A 22,784-nucleotide genomic window follows, 5' to 3' on the forward strand; every position below is an offset into this window, starting at 1 on the left:
AGAAAAAGTGTGTCAAGGGGCACCTAGGTGGCTCAGCTGTTAAGCGTCTGCCTTTGGCTCAGGTCATGATCCCAGGGTCCTGGGATTGAGACCCACATCGAGCTCCCTGCTCCACGGAAGCCTGCTTCTCCCTCTCTCACTCCCCCTGCTTGTGTTCTCTCTCTCGCTGTCTCTCTCTGTCAAATAAATAAATAAAATCTTTAAAAAAAGAAAAAAGAAAAAGTGTGTCAAGAACAATAATTATAATTAGAATACTCTTTTGTACTTAGAAGACTACCATATTTCTTCCCTCTACGGCACAAAAACTGAACCAGAAGCCAGAAGTGGGAAAAAAAACAAAAAGTTGGTGCATTCAATGAAAGGAAAAATAAAAAAAAAAAGATATGAAGGCTGTACCTACCAAAACATTACTGATTTGAGCTAAAGAGTGAAAAAATGAACAGACTTTAGAAGGAATTCTGAAAAGATTTCACTTAACTACTTATAGAATCAAGAACAGTTTAAAATATTCTTAAATATCATTTGCTAATTTCTTATACGGTCCTTCTGTCACACCCCTTCAAGAGCTCCCTACAACATCCGTGAGGGCGCCAACAGATCAGCACTTGGATTCACTTTCCAATGTGCAACTTGACTCTATGCATTATGGGCTGTGCAAATGTTCATAACCTTTGAATCACCAATTCCACTTATAGGTAATTATCAGCAATGCACACAAAGACCTATATATTAGATTATTCATTGCAAAGTTATTTATAAAAGCCCTGAAAGTAAACTTGAGACATAAAAAGAGAGAAATTGTTAAATTATGGGAAATCCATATGAATATCATACAGAGATTTAACATGGGTCACAAGGAATGTATACTACCTTTATCAGAAATCATTTTTTCTACTTTTACAAGAAAAGCTTTTTTAAGTTTGCTGTGTTCTAGTTTTACCTTTGCAGTCTTGAGAATATTCATTTGAGCTGCATATTATTAGGTTACTTGATACAGAATTTACATAAAAGGCTTTGATATACCTTAAATATTTATTTTTACTAATTATGTCCAGTTACTACTTAAGTTCTGTTATTACTGCTCTATCCATAGTGGATCATCAAAGAAACAAAAGAAAAAGATCATATTATTTTTTTGGATAAAGATCATATTTTTAAGGAAAGAAAAATATCCTAATAATAATAGTCTGCATACCCTGAAATGTATCACAAAGAAAACTAAACAGCATTAATGAGACAGGATAATTGTATTGAAAAGGAAGAAGTTTATATAAAACATAAGTTCTTCAATTTTTTTCCGAAAATGAAAAGAGCATCTCTGTGTGTGGTTGAGCTAGGTAGCGGCTATCATGAAGTTCGGCCCTTGGACCAAACTAAGTAACGCACAATGATTTGCTTTGTTCGGCAAAGGGCTTTTTAAAAATATATTTAAATGCTTTTGGCTGGGTCTTAACACCCCAATCTGACGATAGAATACTCAAATCTAACAAACCTCATACATTCGTATTATTTGCCTGGCATTTAAGTTTGCTTTCCAGCTTTAGACTTAAGTCCTACCTGGAGTCTCCCCAATTACACTGTTTTGCTTCTCCTTCTTCTCCTCCATCTCCTTTCTACAAACTCCTCAAACTCTATTCTTGCAAGTTGGAAACCACTTTCCTAATTAACTTCGGACAATCTCAGCTAAAGTTCTGAAAACCTCCAAACAGCTTCTCTGTATTTTACCCTTCTATGTCAACCCATAGAACAATTTGCTCTTAGCCATATTATTTTTTCTAAAAGGAACAAAGTGTTCCATGACCAAACAAGTTTAGAAAACATGATACATTATATTCCCCATTTTAGAGATTCACAATACAAAAATCCTACAGTGAATAAATCTGCTTTTATTTGTTTAACACAGTGTGTCTCTAATTTGTCTTGAAAACCTTTTTCCTCAGAAAATTTGTTAACATGAAAAATAAATGGTGTTCTCAGGAACACAGCTGGACAAAACTGCAATACAGCAAAGACCCCTGAGTGGATGGATCACTGGTAGAAAGACAATGTCAAAGGTGTTCAGAAATAGATTGATGGCAACCAAAAGTGAAAGACTACTAGAAAGCCACTGGGCTTTTTATGAACTTTCTCATGTTCAGACATTTCAGCACAGAATCAAGAAAAAACACTGTTGGTCAGCTCATCAAATTCCTAAATCATATTAAGCCAAGAGGAGTTGGAAATTTATTTTTAAAAATCATTATCTTGACAAGTCCTGATAAGGCTGGAGCTGCATTTTAGGAAAATTTAGTGAAAATAAATATAAAGTCTTGATTTGTCTTCCTCTTCCAAAAACAAACAAAAAAGACCTGTACAATAAAAGGAAGACAGGACTTAACAGCAACATACATAAAAAAAACACTTCGGGTTTTCATCAACGTTAAACTCAGTGTTGGTAAATACGATTATGGGACCAGCAAGAAAATTCCTGTAATTTTCAGGCTACATGAGTTAGCAGTACCTTATCTAGAACTAAGGAAATTTTCATCCCTCCGCCTCTTGTATTTGCTAGTCAGGACCTATCGGAGCTTTTATTCAAATCAATATTCAACACTTTAAGAATGCAGTAGGCAAACTGGAACACCTGAATGATTCCAAAAAATAAAAGCATCAATAGGAAATATAGTAAATGATTTCAAGCATTTGAAGAGTTGTCACAGTACAGAGGTATTCAACTTATTTTTTATGATGTAGGGTGAGGATGGTGATGGTGTACAAAACCAAATGGTGGATGCTCATAAGGAGATAAATTTCAACCTAACAAAAAGATGACGCTTTTTAACAAGGCAGTCTAAAGAATGAATGGTCTATTCAAGAGACAATCATAAATTGAATAAACATTTAGCCGAAATGGCACTGAGGGAATTCAAGCATCAGACGCAATGTAGATCTAGCTAACCTTTAAAGACACTCCCAACACTGAATACTATCAGAGGCAGCATGAGCTTTTGGAGACAACATTACTAAAAACAACACAATACACTCTATATGGAAACAAGACAATCAAAGCCAGTGGGTGCTAGAAGCTGAGTCAGGAGAGCTAATTGTTCAATTTTCAGGATTTTGCAAGCCCACTGTTCAATGCAATCATTAGTATAATTTTAATTATATGAACTCACAATAAAATAAATTGTATTAAAGCAAAGTTAATAAACACTCAAACTTATCACTTCCTAAGGTCACTTCGTTAACTTGAAATCAACCTTGGTAGGATATTTACACCCCAAAAATCTGCAATTGCTATAAATCAGGACTTGTTTTGAGAGCACTTGGTAAAGATTTGTAATCAGCACACCTTATCTATAATACATTTAGTCAACAAGTTTGAGGCTGTGTAGAATAGAAGTAGAAATCAAAGAAATCTTCCTCACTAAACAGGAGAACCAGAAATAAGAAGCAGCATCTGAACATGAAAAAGGGATCTGCTTTCTCATTGAATAATAAATTGTGGTACATTAATACAATAGAGTTACTCTACAGACTTTAAAAACAATGATGTAAATCAATCTGTGTAGGAAAGATAAGCAACAAATAACACTAGACTCCTCTGGAGAGAGATGAGATACTGTGTACCATTTTTAATTCAAATGTTTGCATTTCTTGGCCTATGTATTATTTTGATAATAACAACAATGGTGTAATCAAACACAAAGAAAGGGGTCAACCTTGACCAGAGGGCAACAAACAAGCAGCAGCAGAAAGACAACAGAGGAAAGCAGCCTTGACAAAGGTAGCAGAAGCAGAGATAAATTCTTAAGCCCAGAAAGCACTGCACTGAATGCCTCCTGCTGAGGGAAAATAATATATCCTGAAAGTTCTGATCACCCTCCTTTTCCTGTTCTTCTAGGGTAGCCAGCAATGATCTTGCTATTCTTGCCTTCCTTATTCATGGGATATCTTTAAAAGAAAGGCTCTCAACTGGGGGTGACCCCTAGGGTACATTTGGTAATGTTGGAGACATCTCTGTAGAAACAGAGGGGTACAAATGGCATCTAATGCACAAAGGCCAAGGATGCTGGTAAACATCCTACAATGCACAGAACAGCCTCCCACAATAAAGAATTATCCAGCCCAGGGGTGCCTGGTTGGTTCAGCCAATTAAGCGTCTGCCTTTGGCTCAGGTCATGATCTCAGGGTCCTGGGATGGAGCCCCAGGTCCAGTTCCCTGCTCAGCAGAGAGTCTGCTTTTCCTTCTCCCTCTGCCCCTCACCCTGTTCTCGCTCTCCTGCGCTTGCGCTCTCAAATAAATAAATAAAATCTTAAAAAAAAAAGAATTATCCAGCGCAAAATGTCGATAGTGACAAAGTTGACAATCCCTGTACCACAATTGCTTAAGGCCACCTGAATGGATCTCTATTCTTTATAACCCAAGGGAGTCTAGCCAAGACCCAGAGATTCTGTCTTCGCTAGAAAACATGGTCATAGAATCTGAACTGATGTTCAAGAGAACCTACAAGTCTTCTTAAAAATAACTGCCATGAAAGGTAGCCTGGGGAGGGGTTAAAAATGTTGCACTTGACCTAACAACTGACAAAAATCATTTTTCTTCAGAAAAACCACCTAATTGAGGTGCCATTTGCATTTCTGCAAAGTATCATAATATTCATTAGAGAACTTCTCAATTTTCTTAGAAGAAAATAAAATAAATTCAAACACCATCTTCTCTAATAACATGTTGCTATTTTTGAAATTGTGAAAGTAAATGAACTGGAATTATGATTTCAGACAACAATTATCATTGTAATTTTAAATCCATTAAAATTAAATACAGTTGGCTACAGGCTATATTTTTGTAGCTTTTCCTTCTCTTTCAGTCTTCAGTCTGCATATCTGGCACCATTATTCCTCCACCAGAGCTTTGTAGCCTACTATTTCTTTATATAGTAAGGTACACAGCACAGGGTCTTGCCTATAGTAAATCTCTTTATCATTTAATACTTAATCATAAATATTGTATCATTTAAGTGAACAAAAAAAACTTTCAAAAGACTACTATACACATGATCCTTTCACCTTTGCCAGAGGTGACTGTGATGTGGGAAACAAAGGTAGAAGAAAAATTATAAATTTCCTTACTATCTACAGCCCATTGACAAGTCCTTGAAATAGGCAGAGTGACATTCCTCTAGGGACTCAACTGCCTCGATGTCAATACTTTGCTAAGGGCAAAAGTCAATCCTAGCCTGAGCCCTCCCTCCTCCAGGATCCTGTAAATCTACTTTAACATATAAAAATTCCTTTGTAAACTTCCTTGATCTCTAAACCCCCCAAGATATGTGTTGGCAATCATCCCCCAAGCATATGGCCCACCGATATATATATCTGAAGGGTCTCATGACTAAGGTTTTATTAAATGGTAATAAATGACATTTTCTCAACAATAGCTAGCCCTCTCAAGGTCCTGGAAACCTTGCTTCCAAAATTCCTTAGAGACTTACGCTATCCCTAACACCTTCCCAACTTGAAAGTATATGATGGTCCACTCCTCACGACCCTATTGTGGCTCTTTGTGCCCACAGGTTCTGTCCCTGTACTTCAAGAAAATCACCTTTTTACTCCAAAGACATCTCAAGAATTCTTTCTTGGTCATCGGCTTTGAACCCTAATGTCTTTCCTATGTCAACTGGAGTTAGGTAATGCCAGAAGTCAGTTACCACCCACTATATATAAGTTTTAGATACTAATATCTAAAATATTTAATATTTATAATTAACTCTCACCCCTACCTAGTAATATGAAACTGCCAGAACATAAGCTGCTTCTGAATGAAGGTAAATATCACTCTCCAAAAACCACCAATAACCATGTGGTTTCAACGTATCCCCGCCCATCTCTGGCTGCCATTCTAAAATACTCTTTCTAGAATGTATAGGAAGGGCCATTATCTAGCTTCAGCTATTCTGACAAAATCTCAGTGGACTGAGCCAAAAGGTGTTAGCAACTGAATCAGGTGGGAGCAGAGAAAAGCATCCACATGCCTGGGCCGCTGAGGCTGAGCTGTTTGGGGTGCTAGTAAATAAAGTAAACTTCGGTAGCAGCAGAGGTAGTGGGAGACCAAATAAGCAGGAACCAACAGAAGAGACAACTGGGAAAGAATAAGCAAATATAGCTTAGAGTATGGACTAAAGACAAGTTGTCTGAAGCAGCAATACATGAATATGATAGGAGTGCCCAAGGAAAAGCCAAACTAGTACATATTTGAAGTCAAAGCCAAAATGGCTGAAATAGCAGCACAAAGTCCCAGAGGCAACCACACGCTCACAGCGGAAAAGCCTATATAAATAATATAATTGCCTGGATACAGTATCCCCAAACACAAAGGTAAGGTAGGCAACTCTTTCTTTAACATTAATGAAACTACTCCCTGATACTGAAATACAAGAAGCTGAGTCTTCCAAAGTGGTCTGTTACCTTAAACAAATATTCAGTGTTACAAATTTAAAGTCCACTCATGCAACTCGTGCCAGTCCTGTAGGCCTAGCAATCAGCACAACCCTCATGGGGCTAGAGTATACAGTATATAAAGCTAAAGTGAAAGGAACTGTCCTTTAAATGATGAATTTTAGCGACACTAAGAAAATTAAGTACCATATAACCCATAAGATAACAACAGGGACAGAGACAGGTTAATAAACAACCATTACTACACTGAAGAGTAAGAAAAAAAAAATTTCTTTGCTTACTTAACGAATTTTTTCCTGTGAAGTTGCTTTAGTAATGTAGGGGGAAATACGTGTTTCAGTGGAAAACTGTGCATTGGCTAGAGCATGCCCATCCCACTTATCTAATTCTGATTCTTTTGGAGCTATTTAAAACTGTAAGTTGTAGATACCTAATAGCAAAGCAAAATAACTCTTGTCATAGACATGTAAATTCTTTAAGTGCAATTGACATCCCATCCTCACTGTGGAAAAAGTCCAGTTTTGCCTCCACTTACACATCAATTTCAATATTCTAGAACTATAAATGTGTCTGGTTTTATATTCTCCTTTGAACTAGTTAAAACATTTTATCACTTTGTTGGGAGATTTTTGATTACTGCTTCAATTTCCTTAGTGGTTATAGGTCTGTTCAGGTTTTCTATTTCTTCCTGGTTCAGTTTTGGTAGTTTATACATCCCTAGGAATGCTTTATGTGGAAAACCCAAAAGACTCCACCCCAAAACTGCTAGAACTCATACAGGAATTCAGTAAAGTGGCAGGATAGAAAATCAATGCACAGAAATCAGTCATATTCCTATACACCAACAACAAGACAGAAGAGAGAGAAATTAAGGAGTCGATCCCATTTACAATTGCACCCAAAACCATAAGATACCTAGGAATAAATCTAACCAAAGAGGCAAAGAATCTGTACTCAGAAAACTATAAAATACTCATGAAAGACATTGAGGAAGATACAAAGAAATGGAAAAACGTTTCACGCTCATGGATTGGAAGAACAAATATTGTGAAGATGTCAATGCTACCTAGAGCAATCTACACATTTAATGCAACCCACCACTCCAGCAACCCTCAGTTTATTTCCTGAGATTAAGAATTCCTCATTATCAGTGAGATCATATGATACATGTCTTTCTCTGATTGACTTATTTCGTTCAGCATAATATCCTCCAGTTCCATCCATGTTGCTGCAAATGGCAAGATTTCATTCCTTTTGATGGCTGCATAATATTCCATTGTATATATATATACCACATCTTCTTTATCCATTCATCTGTCAATGGACATCTTGGCTCTTTCCATAGTTTGGCTACCCCGATGTTTATAGCAGCAACGTCCACAATAGCCAAACTATTGCAGGGATGGGGTGGCTGGGTGATAGACATTGGGGAGGGTATGTGCTATGGTGAGCGCTGTGAATTGTGTAAGACTATTGAATCACAGACCTATACCTCTGAAACAAATAATGCATTATATGTTTAAAAAAAAAGAAGATAGCAGGAAGGGAAAAATGAAGGGGGGGAATTGAAGGGGGAGACAAACCATGAGAGACTATGGACTCTGAGAAACAAACTGAGGGTTCTAGGGGGGGGGGTGGGGGGATGGGTTAGCCTGGTGATGGGTATTAAAGAGGGCGCGTATTGAATGGAGCACTGGGTGTTATGCACAAACAATGAATCATGGAACACTACATCAAAAACTAATGATGTAATGTATGGTGATTAACATAACATAATAAAAAAAATCTTATCAGTTACTTCTTTAATGATTTAAGTAAAATCTTTAACACATGTTCATTTTATATCTGTATGAAAGTCATGATTTTACCTTTTTTGAAAATTATCTTTAACAGTAATTTTTGAGAAAACAATTAGTTCCTTTTGGAATTTTGGGAGAAGTATTGACTTTTACCATTGATTATTTCCTCAGTTATGCTGTTGGATTTCATCATAAGAATAGCTCTTGCCCAGGAAAGGCATAGAGGTTTTGAGACCCAAGGGTGATAATGCCCCTGAAAGAACAAATTAGAGGTGGTCCGTAAGCCAAAAAGAGTGTCACCAATAGAATGGGGGCAAAATAGAGCTTTTATTCATGCTAGAGAAGGCAAGGGAGAGAGGGAAGATAGAAAGGAGAGTGGACTGACTCAAACGGGAATTCTCATTTAGGAACATAGAAGATCCTCTATATTTGTAGTTTCATAGATACATAGTTACATCCCAAAGACAAGCCTGTCTACTCTGTTTGCCAATCACAGATCACATCAGGGCAATGTTTGTTCATTGAGAGCCTGACAGAGCATCATGGGTGTGTTTGCTATGTTTGCTCTCGGTTTTCAGGAGTTCAATGAACATTGTTCATTTTATCACATCCTATAACTGTGAAAGCTACGTGAATGTTCAAAATGCTACTGGCACAGTTAAAAGTGGAAATTTGTAACAAATTAAAAATGATGAGAAAAATGATGAATGATGCATAATAAAAGGGGTAAGTGTGACTGATTAGAAAATCCCTCTACCTGGGTTTCCTTCTTGAGGACTGATACCGGAAGCAAAGGTTTTCTGCTCAAACACATGAAAGGCTTGAAAGAATAAAACACATTATGAATCTAATGTGTTAGGGGCTCACACATAGAAAACAGGAAGTATACCTCAGATCTCTCAATTCAAGGATGGTTTTGACATAAAAATAAATTAATTTCTTTTTTAATATTGTAAAAATGGTAACATAAATTTTACCACCAACTCATAGCATTCCTCATATAGAACTTGATTGTAGAACCAAGCCAATATCAGGAAAGTATCCTCAGAAGAAGCTGAAATTTAGAGCATTAAATAACTTTGCACAGAAGGAAACTATATATAAGAACATAAAAGCCCTGGTTTCTTTATGGATGTACTTTCTCAATGCTAGAGTTTGTCCTTTATTAAACACTTCCAGATGCATAACATGTATAGTAGTACTAAGCCACCACTGTCAGTCTTGCTTCTTAAACTCCTGGGAAGTTGTCAGCATAACTGTAGGGCTTGGGAAGTAAATGTAGACCATAGAGTTTGTTCAGTTAAACCTCTTTTTTCCAGTTTATGAGAGCTTAGGTTGGTACATATGATCTCTCCAGCCTTTAGTACCTGGTCAGCCTTCCTATCTTTGCTGCTTTACTGATAATTGTCCTCTCTTAGAAGAAAAACTAACTAAAGTTAAATTAAAAAAAGAAAAGTCATTTTTCTCCTCCAAGACTTCCTGGAAGTCCATAGGTTGAGACTATGTATTAAAGAGAAAATAAACTGCTCACCAAAGCTCAATCACTTGTATAGTTGCTGTGTCATTCTATTATCTTTCCAATAAGACAATTGAGGAAGGTATTGCACTTGGCCAAACTACTGTCCACAACTAGCTACTCAAATGTCAAATAGCATTGCTGATGACAGTGGACATTCATTTCAATGGGAGGAAGGGTATTGCCTTTCAAATTGCCTTTTGCAGTACTTGTTACAGTATGATTGTAGCCAGATTTATACTTTCTCTGTGAAATGTATTGTACATATCATTCACTATTGGATAAAATACTGTTGTTAATTCTTAAAGTTTTTCCCTTTTTTATTTAAACATAAATGTCCAATTCATATATTCTCATTGTACTGTAAATTTCAGTTTTAATACATAAACATTATCAGTTTAACACACAAAAATCAAACCAAGTAAAAAAAGTCTCAAAGAGTTCAGAAGCATCTTTAACAACAACTCTCTCACAATATACTACTTGAGGGATAGTTATTTTTCATATATTACTTTATAAACTAAGTATTAACCATTAGTTAAAAAATCAACTGCTTTAAATATATATATTTTAAAAGGCAATGGATTACCATAACTTGGTGATAATGCCCCATGTTAATATCTAGAATCAAAGAACAAAAATACAAAGAAAAAAATTTGAAAAAGCCAGAAAACTTACAAATAAACAAGAATAATACTGTGACTTAAAGGCTTAAAAAAATGAGTGACTTCAAGAAAAAGGAAGAGGTGGGCGCCTGGGTGGCTCAGTTGGTTAAGCAACTGCCTTCGGCTCAGGTCATGATCCTGGAGTCCCAGGATCGAGTCCCGCATCAGGCTCCCTGCTCAGCAGGGAGTCTGCTTCTCCCTCTGACCCTCCCCCCTCTCATGTGCTCTCTCTCTCTCATTCTCGCTCTCTCAAATAAATAAATAAAATCTTTAAAAAAAAAAAAAAAAAAAAAGAAAAAGGATGAGGTGGGATACTGATTTTCCAATGAACATTATCATGCTCAGTCACACAGTACACCTCCCCAGCTTTCCAGTGCTCCTACCATTATTACACTTCCTTTGCTGGACTGCTACAACCCAGAAAGAGACAATATTACATTAATAGTCATTTCTAGATTCTATTCATTCCCAGTAATGTTTCCAGGTAGAGAATTTTGGAGGTGAGTTCTGTGTTAACAAGTATATTGTATCCTTAGACACCGGAGCTGAGAGATCACACTGGGCATCAGACTTCCAGTGATTTTCTATCAGTATCCTATGGAGTCCTACGGTTCTTTGGATATACCTCAGGGGCAACACTGGGGGAGGAGGCTGGGAAGCAGTAAGAAAGAGCATGTAGGGTGTTGGCCTCTGTCCCCTCAGACCTCCGAGGTCAATCAGTGTAGCTAACATTGTAATTGATTTCATTTACTGAGTTTCTTCATAAGATTAAACAGTTCAGCCTCTTTAAGAAACGGAAAACACCTGAACTACCTTACTTGATCTCCAAGATTCGTATTAGCTTTAATACATTATGGCTCACAAAGTCCTCAGAGAAAATGTTAAAAAGCCATGGGGATGAGAATATTAGTGTATGCAAAGAGATAAACCACAGTAAAAGTCCTCAACCAGGTCAAGTTGACAGATCTCCATTATATGAACTTTTACAGAGAATCTTCTGTGGAGAACTCTACAATAAGCCCTAGAGGTACACAGATACAAACCAGAACCCTGACCATGGAGATCAAAAATGACATTGGTAAATATGGACTCCCAACCCACTCCCTCAGGAAGTAGAATACAATTATACTGTGAGACCACTTAGCACTTAGGGTCAGGATCTGCCCACAAAAATCACCTGATCTTTGACCCACTTCACTCATCTGACTCCCCAACCAGATTGATAACCATCCCCAGAAAGGCACTTATTTAAGAAGCTTGTTTCCATTGTAGCTTCATCTGCTCGGACCTTGAGCCCTAATTCTTTCAGGAAAAAATGATTTTTAGTATTCCAAAGTTCACTTAGCCCTAGAGTTTTTTAGCATTTCTAGCATGACTTTAAAGTCAAAAAGTTGGTTTTTTGTGTGCTTTGTGGAAATGCTTTACCTTATGATCCTATCATGTACCTCTAAATAATGCCGGCTGGATTCTAGAGCCCCGAGACACAAATTGGAGTTTCACAATTCCTAGAAGGGTTATACAAACAGCTTACCTTTGACAGCTGTCAGAACTGACCTAAGATACAGGAATGCTGGGAAAGAACTGTATCAATTTTCCAGGCTAGCTATTTCATTCTAGCATCTTAAGGATCAAAAATAAGAACACAATTCTAGCCCTGTAACAGACTTGAAGGAGGGACTCCTAAGAGATTTTTCTCTCCCATTCACTGTTACAAGAAGCCAAACAGAATGCTGGAGACAAAGCTATAATGGAGAATTCTTCTGACTCCCTTTACATTATAATAAGAACTCTAAAATAACAGGCTTGCTAAAAATGAAGGTAAAGCAGTATGATTCCAAGAGATTATGGGATATAATCTTTCCTTTCCTCCTCCCCTTTTCCTCCTCTTACATGTGAATTCTTTGATAAAGAAAGAAAAAATAAACTCTACCCCTGCCACAACCAGCCTACTTCCAGTCAGACATATTGTGACTCTCAATATTACCATAATGTGCAAACTAGAGTTGGCTACAATTCATCCGATTTACTCAGCCACTTAGCCTAAATGTGAAAATTGTATTTAAATATGTGCTGACCACATTTCAAATACAAGAATAAAAACTTTGTGTATATAACCCAGAAGCCCAGAGTTCCTAAAATCTAAATTATTAATATCCAAATGAACAGACACAGTTTTTGGCATTCCTGGCAATCAGACTAAGCATTCAGGCTAAGGAATACAATATGAGAAAAATAAGGAACACATTTCAACTATCATAAGGTAACTAAAGTTGAAAAGGACACTACAGATGAAAAGATGTCAATATTATGATAGTGATTCCAAATGATTCTTGATCCTGAGAAATTACGGAAGATGAGCACAAAATTCCCCAACTGGTAAATTCAATTACATTCAATTCATTTACTCTAGCTATTGGAATACTGGCCTCAAGTTCATATTTGTGAATTTATCTACAAAATAACCAAACTTTTGACTAATACAAGTGTGAAATTTACTAGATTGTTTTAAATATCTTAAAGCTCATAGGATATTCTAGTCTTCAAATATAGATGGAAGAAATTACTGGCTTCCTCCATTAATCTTTTCCATTGCACACAGAAGTCAAGAAATCAGCTAGGAATTTAACCAGGAAGGAACTAACAGAAGTCCCACTATTCAGCTCAGTTCCTCCTCCTTGTGGTCACAGAGGGAAGGTGCCTGCCATCTGGCGGCATTTCTTTAAAGGAATCCTGTATTTAAATGACTTACAGAATAGACCTTTGAAAGAATGTATGGTATCAATGAAAAGTGCTCAATTTTAATTTGTAAGCAATTCCACTTACTTCTGCTTCCCACTCTTCTGCATTCCTCCTTTTTAAGAGTCGATTTAAAATATTCTTTAACTGCAAGAGTGCTGAACACATCCCAAATGAAACAATACATATCTAAGAATTCAATATGCGGGTATGCCACAGTCATTGTTAACACACACTGGGGGGAAAAATGTGTTAACTATTATGATTCATTAAGCCACAGCATGGAACTTCACCCATATTGGCAAATCAGGGAGGGTGGGGATGCTTCTGGGTTTAGCCGTCACATACTGGGCTACAAGCCTGAAGCCCAGACCAACCCATGCATTGTTTTCACATTCTCAGCTTCCGTCAAATCACCAAGTAATGCGTATAAAGCGGTAGGATGGAATAAAAACACTTTTTCTTAATAGGTTTTGGATGGTTTTCTCTCAAGATAACAAAGATTGATGTTATTTTGATGAGTGTCTATTGAGGTTCCCCCTGAAGCAGGAAATGCCCCCCAATGTAAAACAGTCCTCATTATTCTGCCATGTTTCCCCACCAGTTCTCCATTTACCTAATTTTGTCTATGAGAGGATACCCTCCTTCTTCATTCCTAGACCTTATTTTGACATTCAAATAGTGTTTTTTTTAATGCCATGTAGTTGGATTTTGCTGTTAGAAACCAGTAAGAAGTGTAAAAGGTTATTATGGCCCAGCAAGGCTACTCCTATCTACACATTCATCAAATGAGCTAGCATTAACCCCTATGCAGAATGTATGCCCTTTCCTTAAGTAATTCCCTGCTCATGGAAAAACAGAATTACCCAGGCAAGTCAGAGAAAAGAAGACCTGAAGAACTTGCCTTTTAGTAACTTTTAGACAAGGAAAAACAGAAGAGAAACTAAGAACCAAGAACACTGCTTCACGAAGCAATTTGTCCCTGGTCCTTTGGGTGACAGGGCATTTTGCCAGCTGTCATTACTGGACCAACTAAAAGTGTTACACCCAAACTGTTGTCCTCATTAGGACTGAAGCCATTTAACGTGAATGCTTTGAGGTGCTTGGCTGTCACACTGTATTGTCTGGCTTTGCCAAAGGAGAGGAAAGCCTGCTATTCTCATTTAAATAGCATTTGTAGCATTTTAATTTGCTTTCTTTCTGCAAACCATTTCTGACTATTCTTTACCTTACATAATCGAAAATCTACACATTATTATGCCCTTACTTGATACACTCTTTCCATTCATTGTGCAGCTGGTTAGGAAAAATATACAGCATAAGTGAAAAACCATGTTAGTAGGAAATACAAGTTTTATATGATAAAGTAAATTTCAGCTAGCAAGGTAATATAAAGTTCTTCTCATATGATGGGAAAGGGTGCACAACCTTAAAGCTACAATTAACATTTGTTTCCACCAAAAACTGAGAAGCTGCCACAAAGCCAGCCACCGGAGGCTGTATCACTCACATACATGAATCAGAGGTACTTTTACTTGCCTACATTTATTCTTTTTTTTGTATACAATCATTTTCATAGACTTGTAGGGGGTTTAAGGACCTCAAAAGTTATTTAGTATATCTTTATTATCTCTAGCCAAACTTTCCAAGCAGATGACTAGCTGTGCTCCCTTTCATCATTATCAGTGAATGGAACGGAGCCAGGTCCAGGGGCACTGTTCAGGCAGGGAGGGACAACCAGGCAGGAAGTTTTGACTGTTGTTCAACCCAAATCTCATTGTTTTCAGAAAAAAATGTAGAAGAATAAATCACCATCCTATTTACCACAAGACTTGATAAGTTAAGTATCAGCATAGGTAAATCAGGAATCAGTGAACCTTCATCTGACTGTAAGTTCTTGGAAAGCCAAAAGCCAGGTGAGGTTATGCAAAGCAGCTTTTTATCCATGGCTAGAGCTTTTATTTGTAATCAAAAGCCAGATTTTCTTATATTATGATTTCTCCTACTGTGAATTTCTCCACCCACCTACCCCTCACCCCAGAAAAGAACAGAACAAAAAAGTCCTTAGGATGTACATGAAAGAAATTGTGGGCATGTGCTCCAAAGCACACAGTTCTTTTTCTTGGTCACACCTGTCACGACTGTAAATTCATGTCATTTAAAAATAAATGTCTGCCTGTCTTCCTCATTGAAATGTAAGCTCCATGAAGGCAGACCCCAAGTGTGTCTGGTTCATCAGCATATTCCCAGTATCAAGCATAACATTTGGCACACAGCAGGCTCTTTATACCTAGAGAAGCAACAAATGCACTTGAAAATCATTCCAGTCCAACACTCCTATTTTGGGGCTATGAAAATGGAGTCTATAAAAGTCATTCTTGGAAATGACTTGCCCAAGATTGTATAACATGTTAATGACAAAGCCAGGATTATAACTGGATTCTTTATTGCCCATCCACATTCTCTGTCCATTACGACACAGAGGTTCTTATATCTAATATCCTGGGCAAACAACACTACTACCAATGAGTAGGGTACAGAAATATTTCTGATCTAAACATCTTTTGGTTGGCTGCCTCCCTCTCCGTGTTCTTTACCAGTTGGAACATAGAGACCCTCCTATAAACATGTCTGGTTTACACATACTTTATGTAGGACTCCAAGAACAAAACCCAAAACAGGATTCTATAGCCAGAGCAAACAACCAATTGATTCTCTCCTATGAGTGTTAAGTTTTACAGAGGCTACGCCGCAGATGCCGGCTGAATTTCTACGGTTCAGCTACTACTAACTCAAATATTATGCTAAGCAGAGCTTCACTTTGTATGGCTTTTTAAGTTTTATCTTAGGGTTTCTTTAAAGCAAAGATTCAAAAAATAGAGCTTCCCCTGAGCACATGAAAAAAGTAAATGTAAATGTTCAGGGAGCAACGAAGGTGATTTAAAATTAGATTATGGTGATGGTTGCCCAACTCCATAAATTTATTTTTAAAATTCTTTTAATTCAGACCCTTAAAATGGATAAATATCATAAATTATACTTTAATAAAGCTGTTAAAAAAATAAGTGTGAAAATGAGTCAGACAGTTGAAGCACTTCTTTTAGAAAACATTTGGTATCAAAGCTGTAGAGACATATCCTCATACTCTTCTAAGCACAAATTCTATCTACTCCAATCATGGTTTACCTATAAGGTCAAAAGTTTTTCCTTCAAATTTGGTAAAAATAATTTAGTAGACTAATATAAATATGTGCAAAGACCCAATCTCCATTGATGTAGCACTAAGAGATACTGACTCATTTGATTATCTGCATGAATGGTCTACAGATATATTTGCTTAATTAAGCATAGCATTCTCATCCAAAACCTGCCATTAACTAGCCATTGGGTTTTGAGTAAGCTATATACATTTCCAGGGCTCAGTTTTCCCACCTATATATCATGTGTCTCCATGGACCAGATTAGAGTTAAGCAGTATACAATATATTAAAACGAATAATAACTGCTATCATCTAATGAATAACCACAAAGAAGCCACATTTTAGGTAAATTATCAATCTCTGAGGAAGGTAGTATGAGCCACGTTTTTGCAGATGAGGAACCTGGAACATGAGAAGTTTGACCACGGCCCCACGGTTATTTAGTAATAAACCCAGGATTCCAATCCGTCCAGCTCCAAAACCTATATTCATTCTCTATTGCTCATTAGACCTTGTGCTTTTGATTTTATCAGATGTGGGCATGAATCCTGACCCTGCCTTTACTATGCTAAGTCAGTCATCTTCTCTGAGTCCAGTTTCTTCATCTGTAAATATGAGATTACTAATACTTAACTCCCAGGGTTGTTGGGAAGAGTAAATGAAAGTCCTTCCCTTATACTTAGAAACCATTCAATAATAGTCTTTCCCATCCCTCTCCCACAAAAGTTCCTTCCTGTGTTAAAAAAAGGAAAAAAATCGATAAATTCTATGACTTCCTTGTAGCCTGCCTGGATAAACCTCACTGGGACTGAGTTCTATCAAAAGCAATTAAGTGAACACAAACAACACAGCATTAGTCCTTTGGTATCAGTCCCTGGCTCTGTGACGGAGACTGTCAACAAGAGTGTCAACTTCAAGGGGTGGGCATCTGTCCACAGGAACTGAGCTGAGGTCACAGACTTGTCTCACTCTGCCCTACAAACAGATGTCTGGGTGACAACTCTTAGTCACTGCAAACCAGGGTTAAAGCCAAACCAGGTGGGAAGCTCTGTATCTCCTTTCTAATCCGCTGGGCCAGGCATTCATTCCCTAAGACAATACCTCACTGACCATAATTCAAAATAACTAGTTTTCCCCCAGAGTACTATTTTCAACATAATGCCTTTATTTTGATGATGTCTACTTATTCCACAAGCAGGAAAAAAAGTATATCTATAATAGTGATTTGTCAGCAGGAAACCTGTTTGATTTTGCAGATTAGAATGTGCACCTTCAAATGTTTACCTTGCGAGTAACCTGGTGAAAACTGATGTAATGTGGAGCTCTAGTGGTGGCAAGAAAGTAAAGCAGCCATTAGTGAGAGCCAACAAAAAGCCAAGGAAATCACCATTTATCATTTATTTATGTGTTATCATGGTAAAATCATTTATTATTAAACTAATAATGTTAAGAAGAAAATGGTTCAAATTTATATTCCAACATAATATAAGGTAAGCTCTAACTATAATGGCTTTCCTCCAGATTACAAATTAGACCTCAACAACTAACTTACATCAAACATCATGAAGCAGATTTAACCACAAAAAACAACTCAGTGCTGTGGTTGTCACTTTTCTACTTTTTACCAAGTTCACTAAGAATCCTATTAATTAAACAGTAGGTACTTTTCAAATAGCTAACAAGAATACTGTATACAGAAAATTCTGGACTCTAAGTGGTATGATCAGTGAAGTCCTGTACCAACTGTCTTGGGAATTTAAATAATCCCTACAGGCTGATGAGGTTGTTGGAAGTTAATTCCTGCACTAGAAAAGTGCCTTCCTTGAATTTCTAACTTCTGAGGTCTTTCCCAACTTAAAACAACCAAAAATGAAACCTACAATGTCAAACATTAACTCTTTGTTTTCTTGTTATCTAATGTATACGTCTTCTCAATTCAAAGGGCTTTCTTAAAAAAAAAAAAATACAGCTCCATTATGGTCAACAATGTAGCAGAACATAAATAATGAAATTTTTATGATATACAACCAGAGTTGACATTTGAAACTTCTAAACATGGTGCCTGGTTTAGCTGTATCAAAATAAGTTATCATGAGAAAAAAGGAATAAAAAACCACCTCAGAATATGAAAATATACAGGATCTAGTCTTTCCACATGTAAGTATCTTAGGCATCATGTTCCTGAACATTAAAGAAAACAAAAGACTCACTTGTCTGTAAGTGATGATGGAAGAAATGAAAATGCTCATAAATGCATTAGCAACATTTATCTGAAATAAAAATCTCAAGACTCATGGGAGAAAAAAAAGACTCATGGGAGATTTTCATGGCTTATATCAGTTGAATCCACTAGATGTTTTTCAATGGACACATTCAATGGCTCCTAAACTGTTAGATCTACAGTTGACTGACTACCAAGCCTCAGAGGTCTGTGAATGTAGATTTAATGATTACACAGGGGTTTTTATTCATTGATGTCTCTCTTTTCCATCCTTCTATAAATATGCTGTCATTAATACAGTTTCCTAATGCTATACAGAAAAATGAAAAGATATAACAGTCTTTTCTGAGAAGTCATCAAGGATGCAATAGTTTGAAATGAGAAGCTCAAGATAAAGAACTAATCTCCTCTCAGCCCTCATCATTAGCTATACGGTAGGAGAGAGAACATTTTTGATAGAAAAGAATAAAAGCAGGTGTGGAAGTTAAGGTAATTTACTAACATAACCATATGTCAAAGTGAACAAATGGAAATCTGTACTAATGCAATATTGGCCACCAGAGAATTCAGAATCTAACATGTTCTGCAGTCCTTTTCACCACATACATGAAAACTGAATAAAAATGAAGAATATTTTTCAGTCTGTGAATCTAAGAACTTTGTCTTTGTATGCCATCTTGCCTGTATTTTCCTTGGTGATTATCTCCTCTGCTTTCCCATAACAGGCCTTGGTATGCTGCTTAAAATAATATTTGGGGCTTTGTTTGCCATTCTTTTGACTGAGACATGCTGATTTTATTAAAGTAAGTTGGGCCTGCATTCTTTCTTTAATATTATTACAGGTAGACTTGACAGATACAGGACTTTGCTCTGCTATGGAGAAAACCTTGTTAAATAAGTTCCATTTTACCTGCTGGGCAGTTGCACTCTGAAGGTGCTTCTCTCGCAATTCTTATTTTAGCCATATGTTCATAGGATTTCTGTAGGAAAAGAAGAGGATATTATCATCAGTAGCATGGTAGGGAAATGGATTCTTCAGGAACTCTCTGGTCATATGCTTGATTTACCAGCATTTGAGAGCCTGCATAACTAACATTTATATATGTACTTGGACTTTAGTCAAAAGGTAACAGTACCCAAGCCCTAAAAAAAGAAATGACTACTGACACCGTATAAAGACTGCTGGACTTGTACAATATCTTCCTCCATTCTTCAACTACCACCACTCTCCTCTTTCTCCCTCAGCTCAAGCATATGCAGTCAATGCGAAAACCTGGCTTTAACACGTTGTAGTTTTAGGTAAGCTATGGGCTTTAAAACAGCCACTATCTTATACATGAAGGTCAACTGCTTATCACGTTGCGCCGCAACCACCGCCAAATAGCCTCTCTGTTGGAAGGGCAAGTTCCAGAAAACCCCCTAACTCTAGTCTAATGCCCTCCCTGGTTGTGATAAATGTCACCTAGATTCCTTTCAACTCTCAACTGCAATGGCTCTGTGTTCATAAACACCTCTACCACTGCATCCTTTATAAAAAATTAAGCTGCAATTTTTTTCTTTTTAAACATTGAAAATGAAAACATTTAATGTAGGAAATGATCAATCTAAAAATCACGTATCAGATTATTTCACTTTAAAGAGTGATTACCATTTGTGTATTAATAACACCTATGGCCCTAACCTTCTTATAACATATGAAGGACATAACATGTTATCTCTGGAATATTCTCCACAAGATTGGAAAAGATTCTTATGTCACTCTAGAAAACTATAAAGAGATAAAATGCCACCCTGATATTCTGGCCACCCTTCCCTCTTTCAGTCCTTCCTATATGTTCAACATGCAAACATTAAGAGCGAGGGAAGATGATAGAGACAGGGTGATATTAAAGGATGTGCATATACAAATATATGCTACAGTGAGCATAGAAGGTGGCCTAGCGTATGCACACCCAGCCACACCAAGTATGCATACAGTAAGGATAGAGGCTGGTCCTGTACACAGAATCACGCCTGTGCAAGATATTATCCACGTGCAAAATACCCCAGCCTTTCACACCTGAGCCAGAAGTCGCTCCACTTTCTCTTGCACCATTGTTTTGAGCTGATCCAGGCCATCGGGAAGCAGATGGATGAAAGGGTCCCCTTTTGCGGATTCCAGAGCAGCGATCCTCGCCTGGAGGTCGTTGGTTTTCACCCCCAGGTACAGACAAGACATCACAGCCACCACTGACAGAAGGGCCGCCAGGGCGGTGCACGGGGGCACGGTCCAGACACAACGCTGCCCGGCGGGGCTCTGGTCCTCAGAGCCTGGTTCCCGACCCCCACCTTTCCCTGCATGCTTCTTCACCAGCATCGTGGAGGGATCAGCTGCCTCGGCTTCGCCTCCCACTCTACCACTTCCAAGAATTTTGAAAGGAAAGAAAAGGGACGATTCCTCCAAAGTTCAGCCTGGGTGGCTGCACAACTAGTTGGCGGAGATCGAGCCGGGGCTCGGAGATGGAGCTCCGCTTTCCTCAGCGCCGAGACCAGCAGACGTGGACCATCGTCTCTGCTTTCTTCTCTCCGCCCAGCTGGGAGTGAAAAGCACCCTCAGACCCGAGGACTGGCGGCCAAAAGGTAAAAACCGGAATGAAACCCTCCCGGCTGGCCCTCCTGGCCCCTCAGAGGACGGACACCTCGGAAGGGGTCCTCGAGAGCGGCCGCCCAGGGTCCGAGGAACAGCGCGAGAGGAGCAGCGAGGGGCCGCCGCTCGCCCTCGCCACCGAGCACCCGACCTGTTGCGTCTCTGTTAGTTTGCCTTATTTCTACCTATTCAGTGTTTTTCCGCACGCCGACCTGTTTGCCACCTAGATTCAGTTCCAGGCAGAAAGGCTGAGAGAGACCGCGAGAGCGCAGCGCAAAAAGGATGCTAAGGGGGAGAAGAGACAGAGGAAAACGAAATAACCCAAAGAGCAAATTCGAGCGGCCGGGATTAAGTCGCGGCTGCCCGAAGTATCTCCGCAGCCTCGCGGGTGCGAGCCTTAAATACCCTTCGGGATGCTCGTGTGTGAGTGTGTGTGAGTGCGCGCGCGCTCCGAGCGCGACGTCCCTCCCCCGACCCCCCTTCCGGCGCCCGGCCTCCAGCCCTGGGCTCCCACAGCATTGCGCCCCCCTTCCAAAGCCTCGGCAGAAGCCCGCCTCATTAGCATAACGTATTCACCTTCGCCCTGCCCGCGGGCTCCTCCGGAGACCCTCCAAGGGGGCGGAGAGCTCGGGAGGGAGCTGAGCGGGAGGTCTACATTAGCATAATACATGCAAATAGCGGAAACGGCCACCGTGATTGGAGGGGAGCCTGGCGACCCCTCCCCCTCCACGGAGTAACTTCAGCGTCCCCTAAGGCCACATCTCCCGCCTGGGCGAGGGGCTGAAGCGGGGTCTACTGTGGGGAAGGCGGTAACTCTGGCTTATCCTCACGCGGCCCAACGCCCCCTCTTTATCCCTGTTAATTATGGAGAAATGGCCTCCAGGAGGGAAGAAGTGAAGCAGAAATCTCTAGCTCTCCAGATCTTCACTCAAAAGCAGCAGCGGGAGCTATGGCGATCTCGCTCTGGTGCAACCTTTCCCCCTCCTTCCTCACATTCCCACATGCCCCGAGGCGAAGTGTCTGACTGACGCCCGAGGTAAATGTCCCCACTTCCCTTCTCTTCCCACGGCCGCGCTGCAGTCTCCGACTAGGGGAAGTTTTCTCTCCCCTCCCCCAGTTTCCTTCTGTCTTGATGGGGCTGAGTCTCCTCCCCGCTCGGTGTTCCTAGTCTGTACTAGGGTGCTAATGCGTTTTCCTGATTCCCCGTTTTGTGGGATTGAAAAAGGGAGCGTGGAGGTACACACATTTCTCAGGATTTAGGGAAGGACTGAAAATGAGGTCAGTTTTTCCTCTTACCTGACTCTCCGCCCTCTGGATCAAATTACAAGTTCTCTAATGGGATTTTTGAAAGTAGGTAATAAGTAGCATTTTACATCTAATTGATTTTGAAAAAAAAAACTCACCTTTTACTCCAAAAAGTCCCTTCTTATCTCCTCCTCACGGGAAATAACCATATATTTTTCTTATCCTTCTTAATAAGCTAATGTCAGGTCGATGCTCATTAATGTAAACGATCAAGGAAATACTGCACTAAGCTCATCTTTCACAAACGTAAAGATATTGCTAGGTAGGAAGCAGGG

General features: G+C 38.8%; 1 protein-coding gene across 10 annotated transcripts in view; it reads right to left on the reverse strand.

Moving 5' to 3' along the window:
- COL25A1 (collagen type XXV alpha 1 chain) overlaps positions 1 to 21,617 on the reverse strand; it is a 461,773-nt gene extending 440,156 nt beyond the window's left edge. For all 10 annotated transcript variants that reach the window (XM_027599864.2, XM_027599874.2, XM_027599867.2 and 7 more), the window contains exons 1-2: positions 20,638 to 21,617; positions 19,489 to 19,558 (exon numbers count right to left, since the gene is read on the reverse strand). In XM_027599864.2, the coding sequence (XP_027455665.1) occupies positions 19,489 to 19,558; positions 20,638 to 20,934 (367 nt within the window). In that variant the 5' untranslated portion in view covers positions 20,935 to 21,617. The remainder of the gene's footprint in view (positions 1 to 19,488; positions 19,559 to 20,637) is intronic.
- Positions 21,618 to 22,784: the final 1,167 nt, after the last annotated feature.

This window comes from Zalophus californianus, chromosome 2 (genome assembly GCF_009762305.2).
Source record: "Zalophus californianus isolate mZalCal1 chromosome 2, mZalCal1.pri.v2, whole genome shotgun sequence".
Taxonomy (NCBI): domain Eukaryota; kingdom Metazoa; phylum Chordata; class Mammalia; order Carnivora; family Otariidae; genus Zalophus; species Zalophus californianus.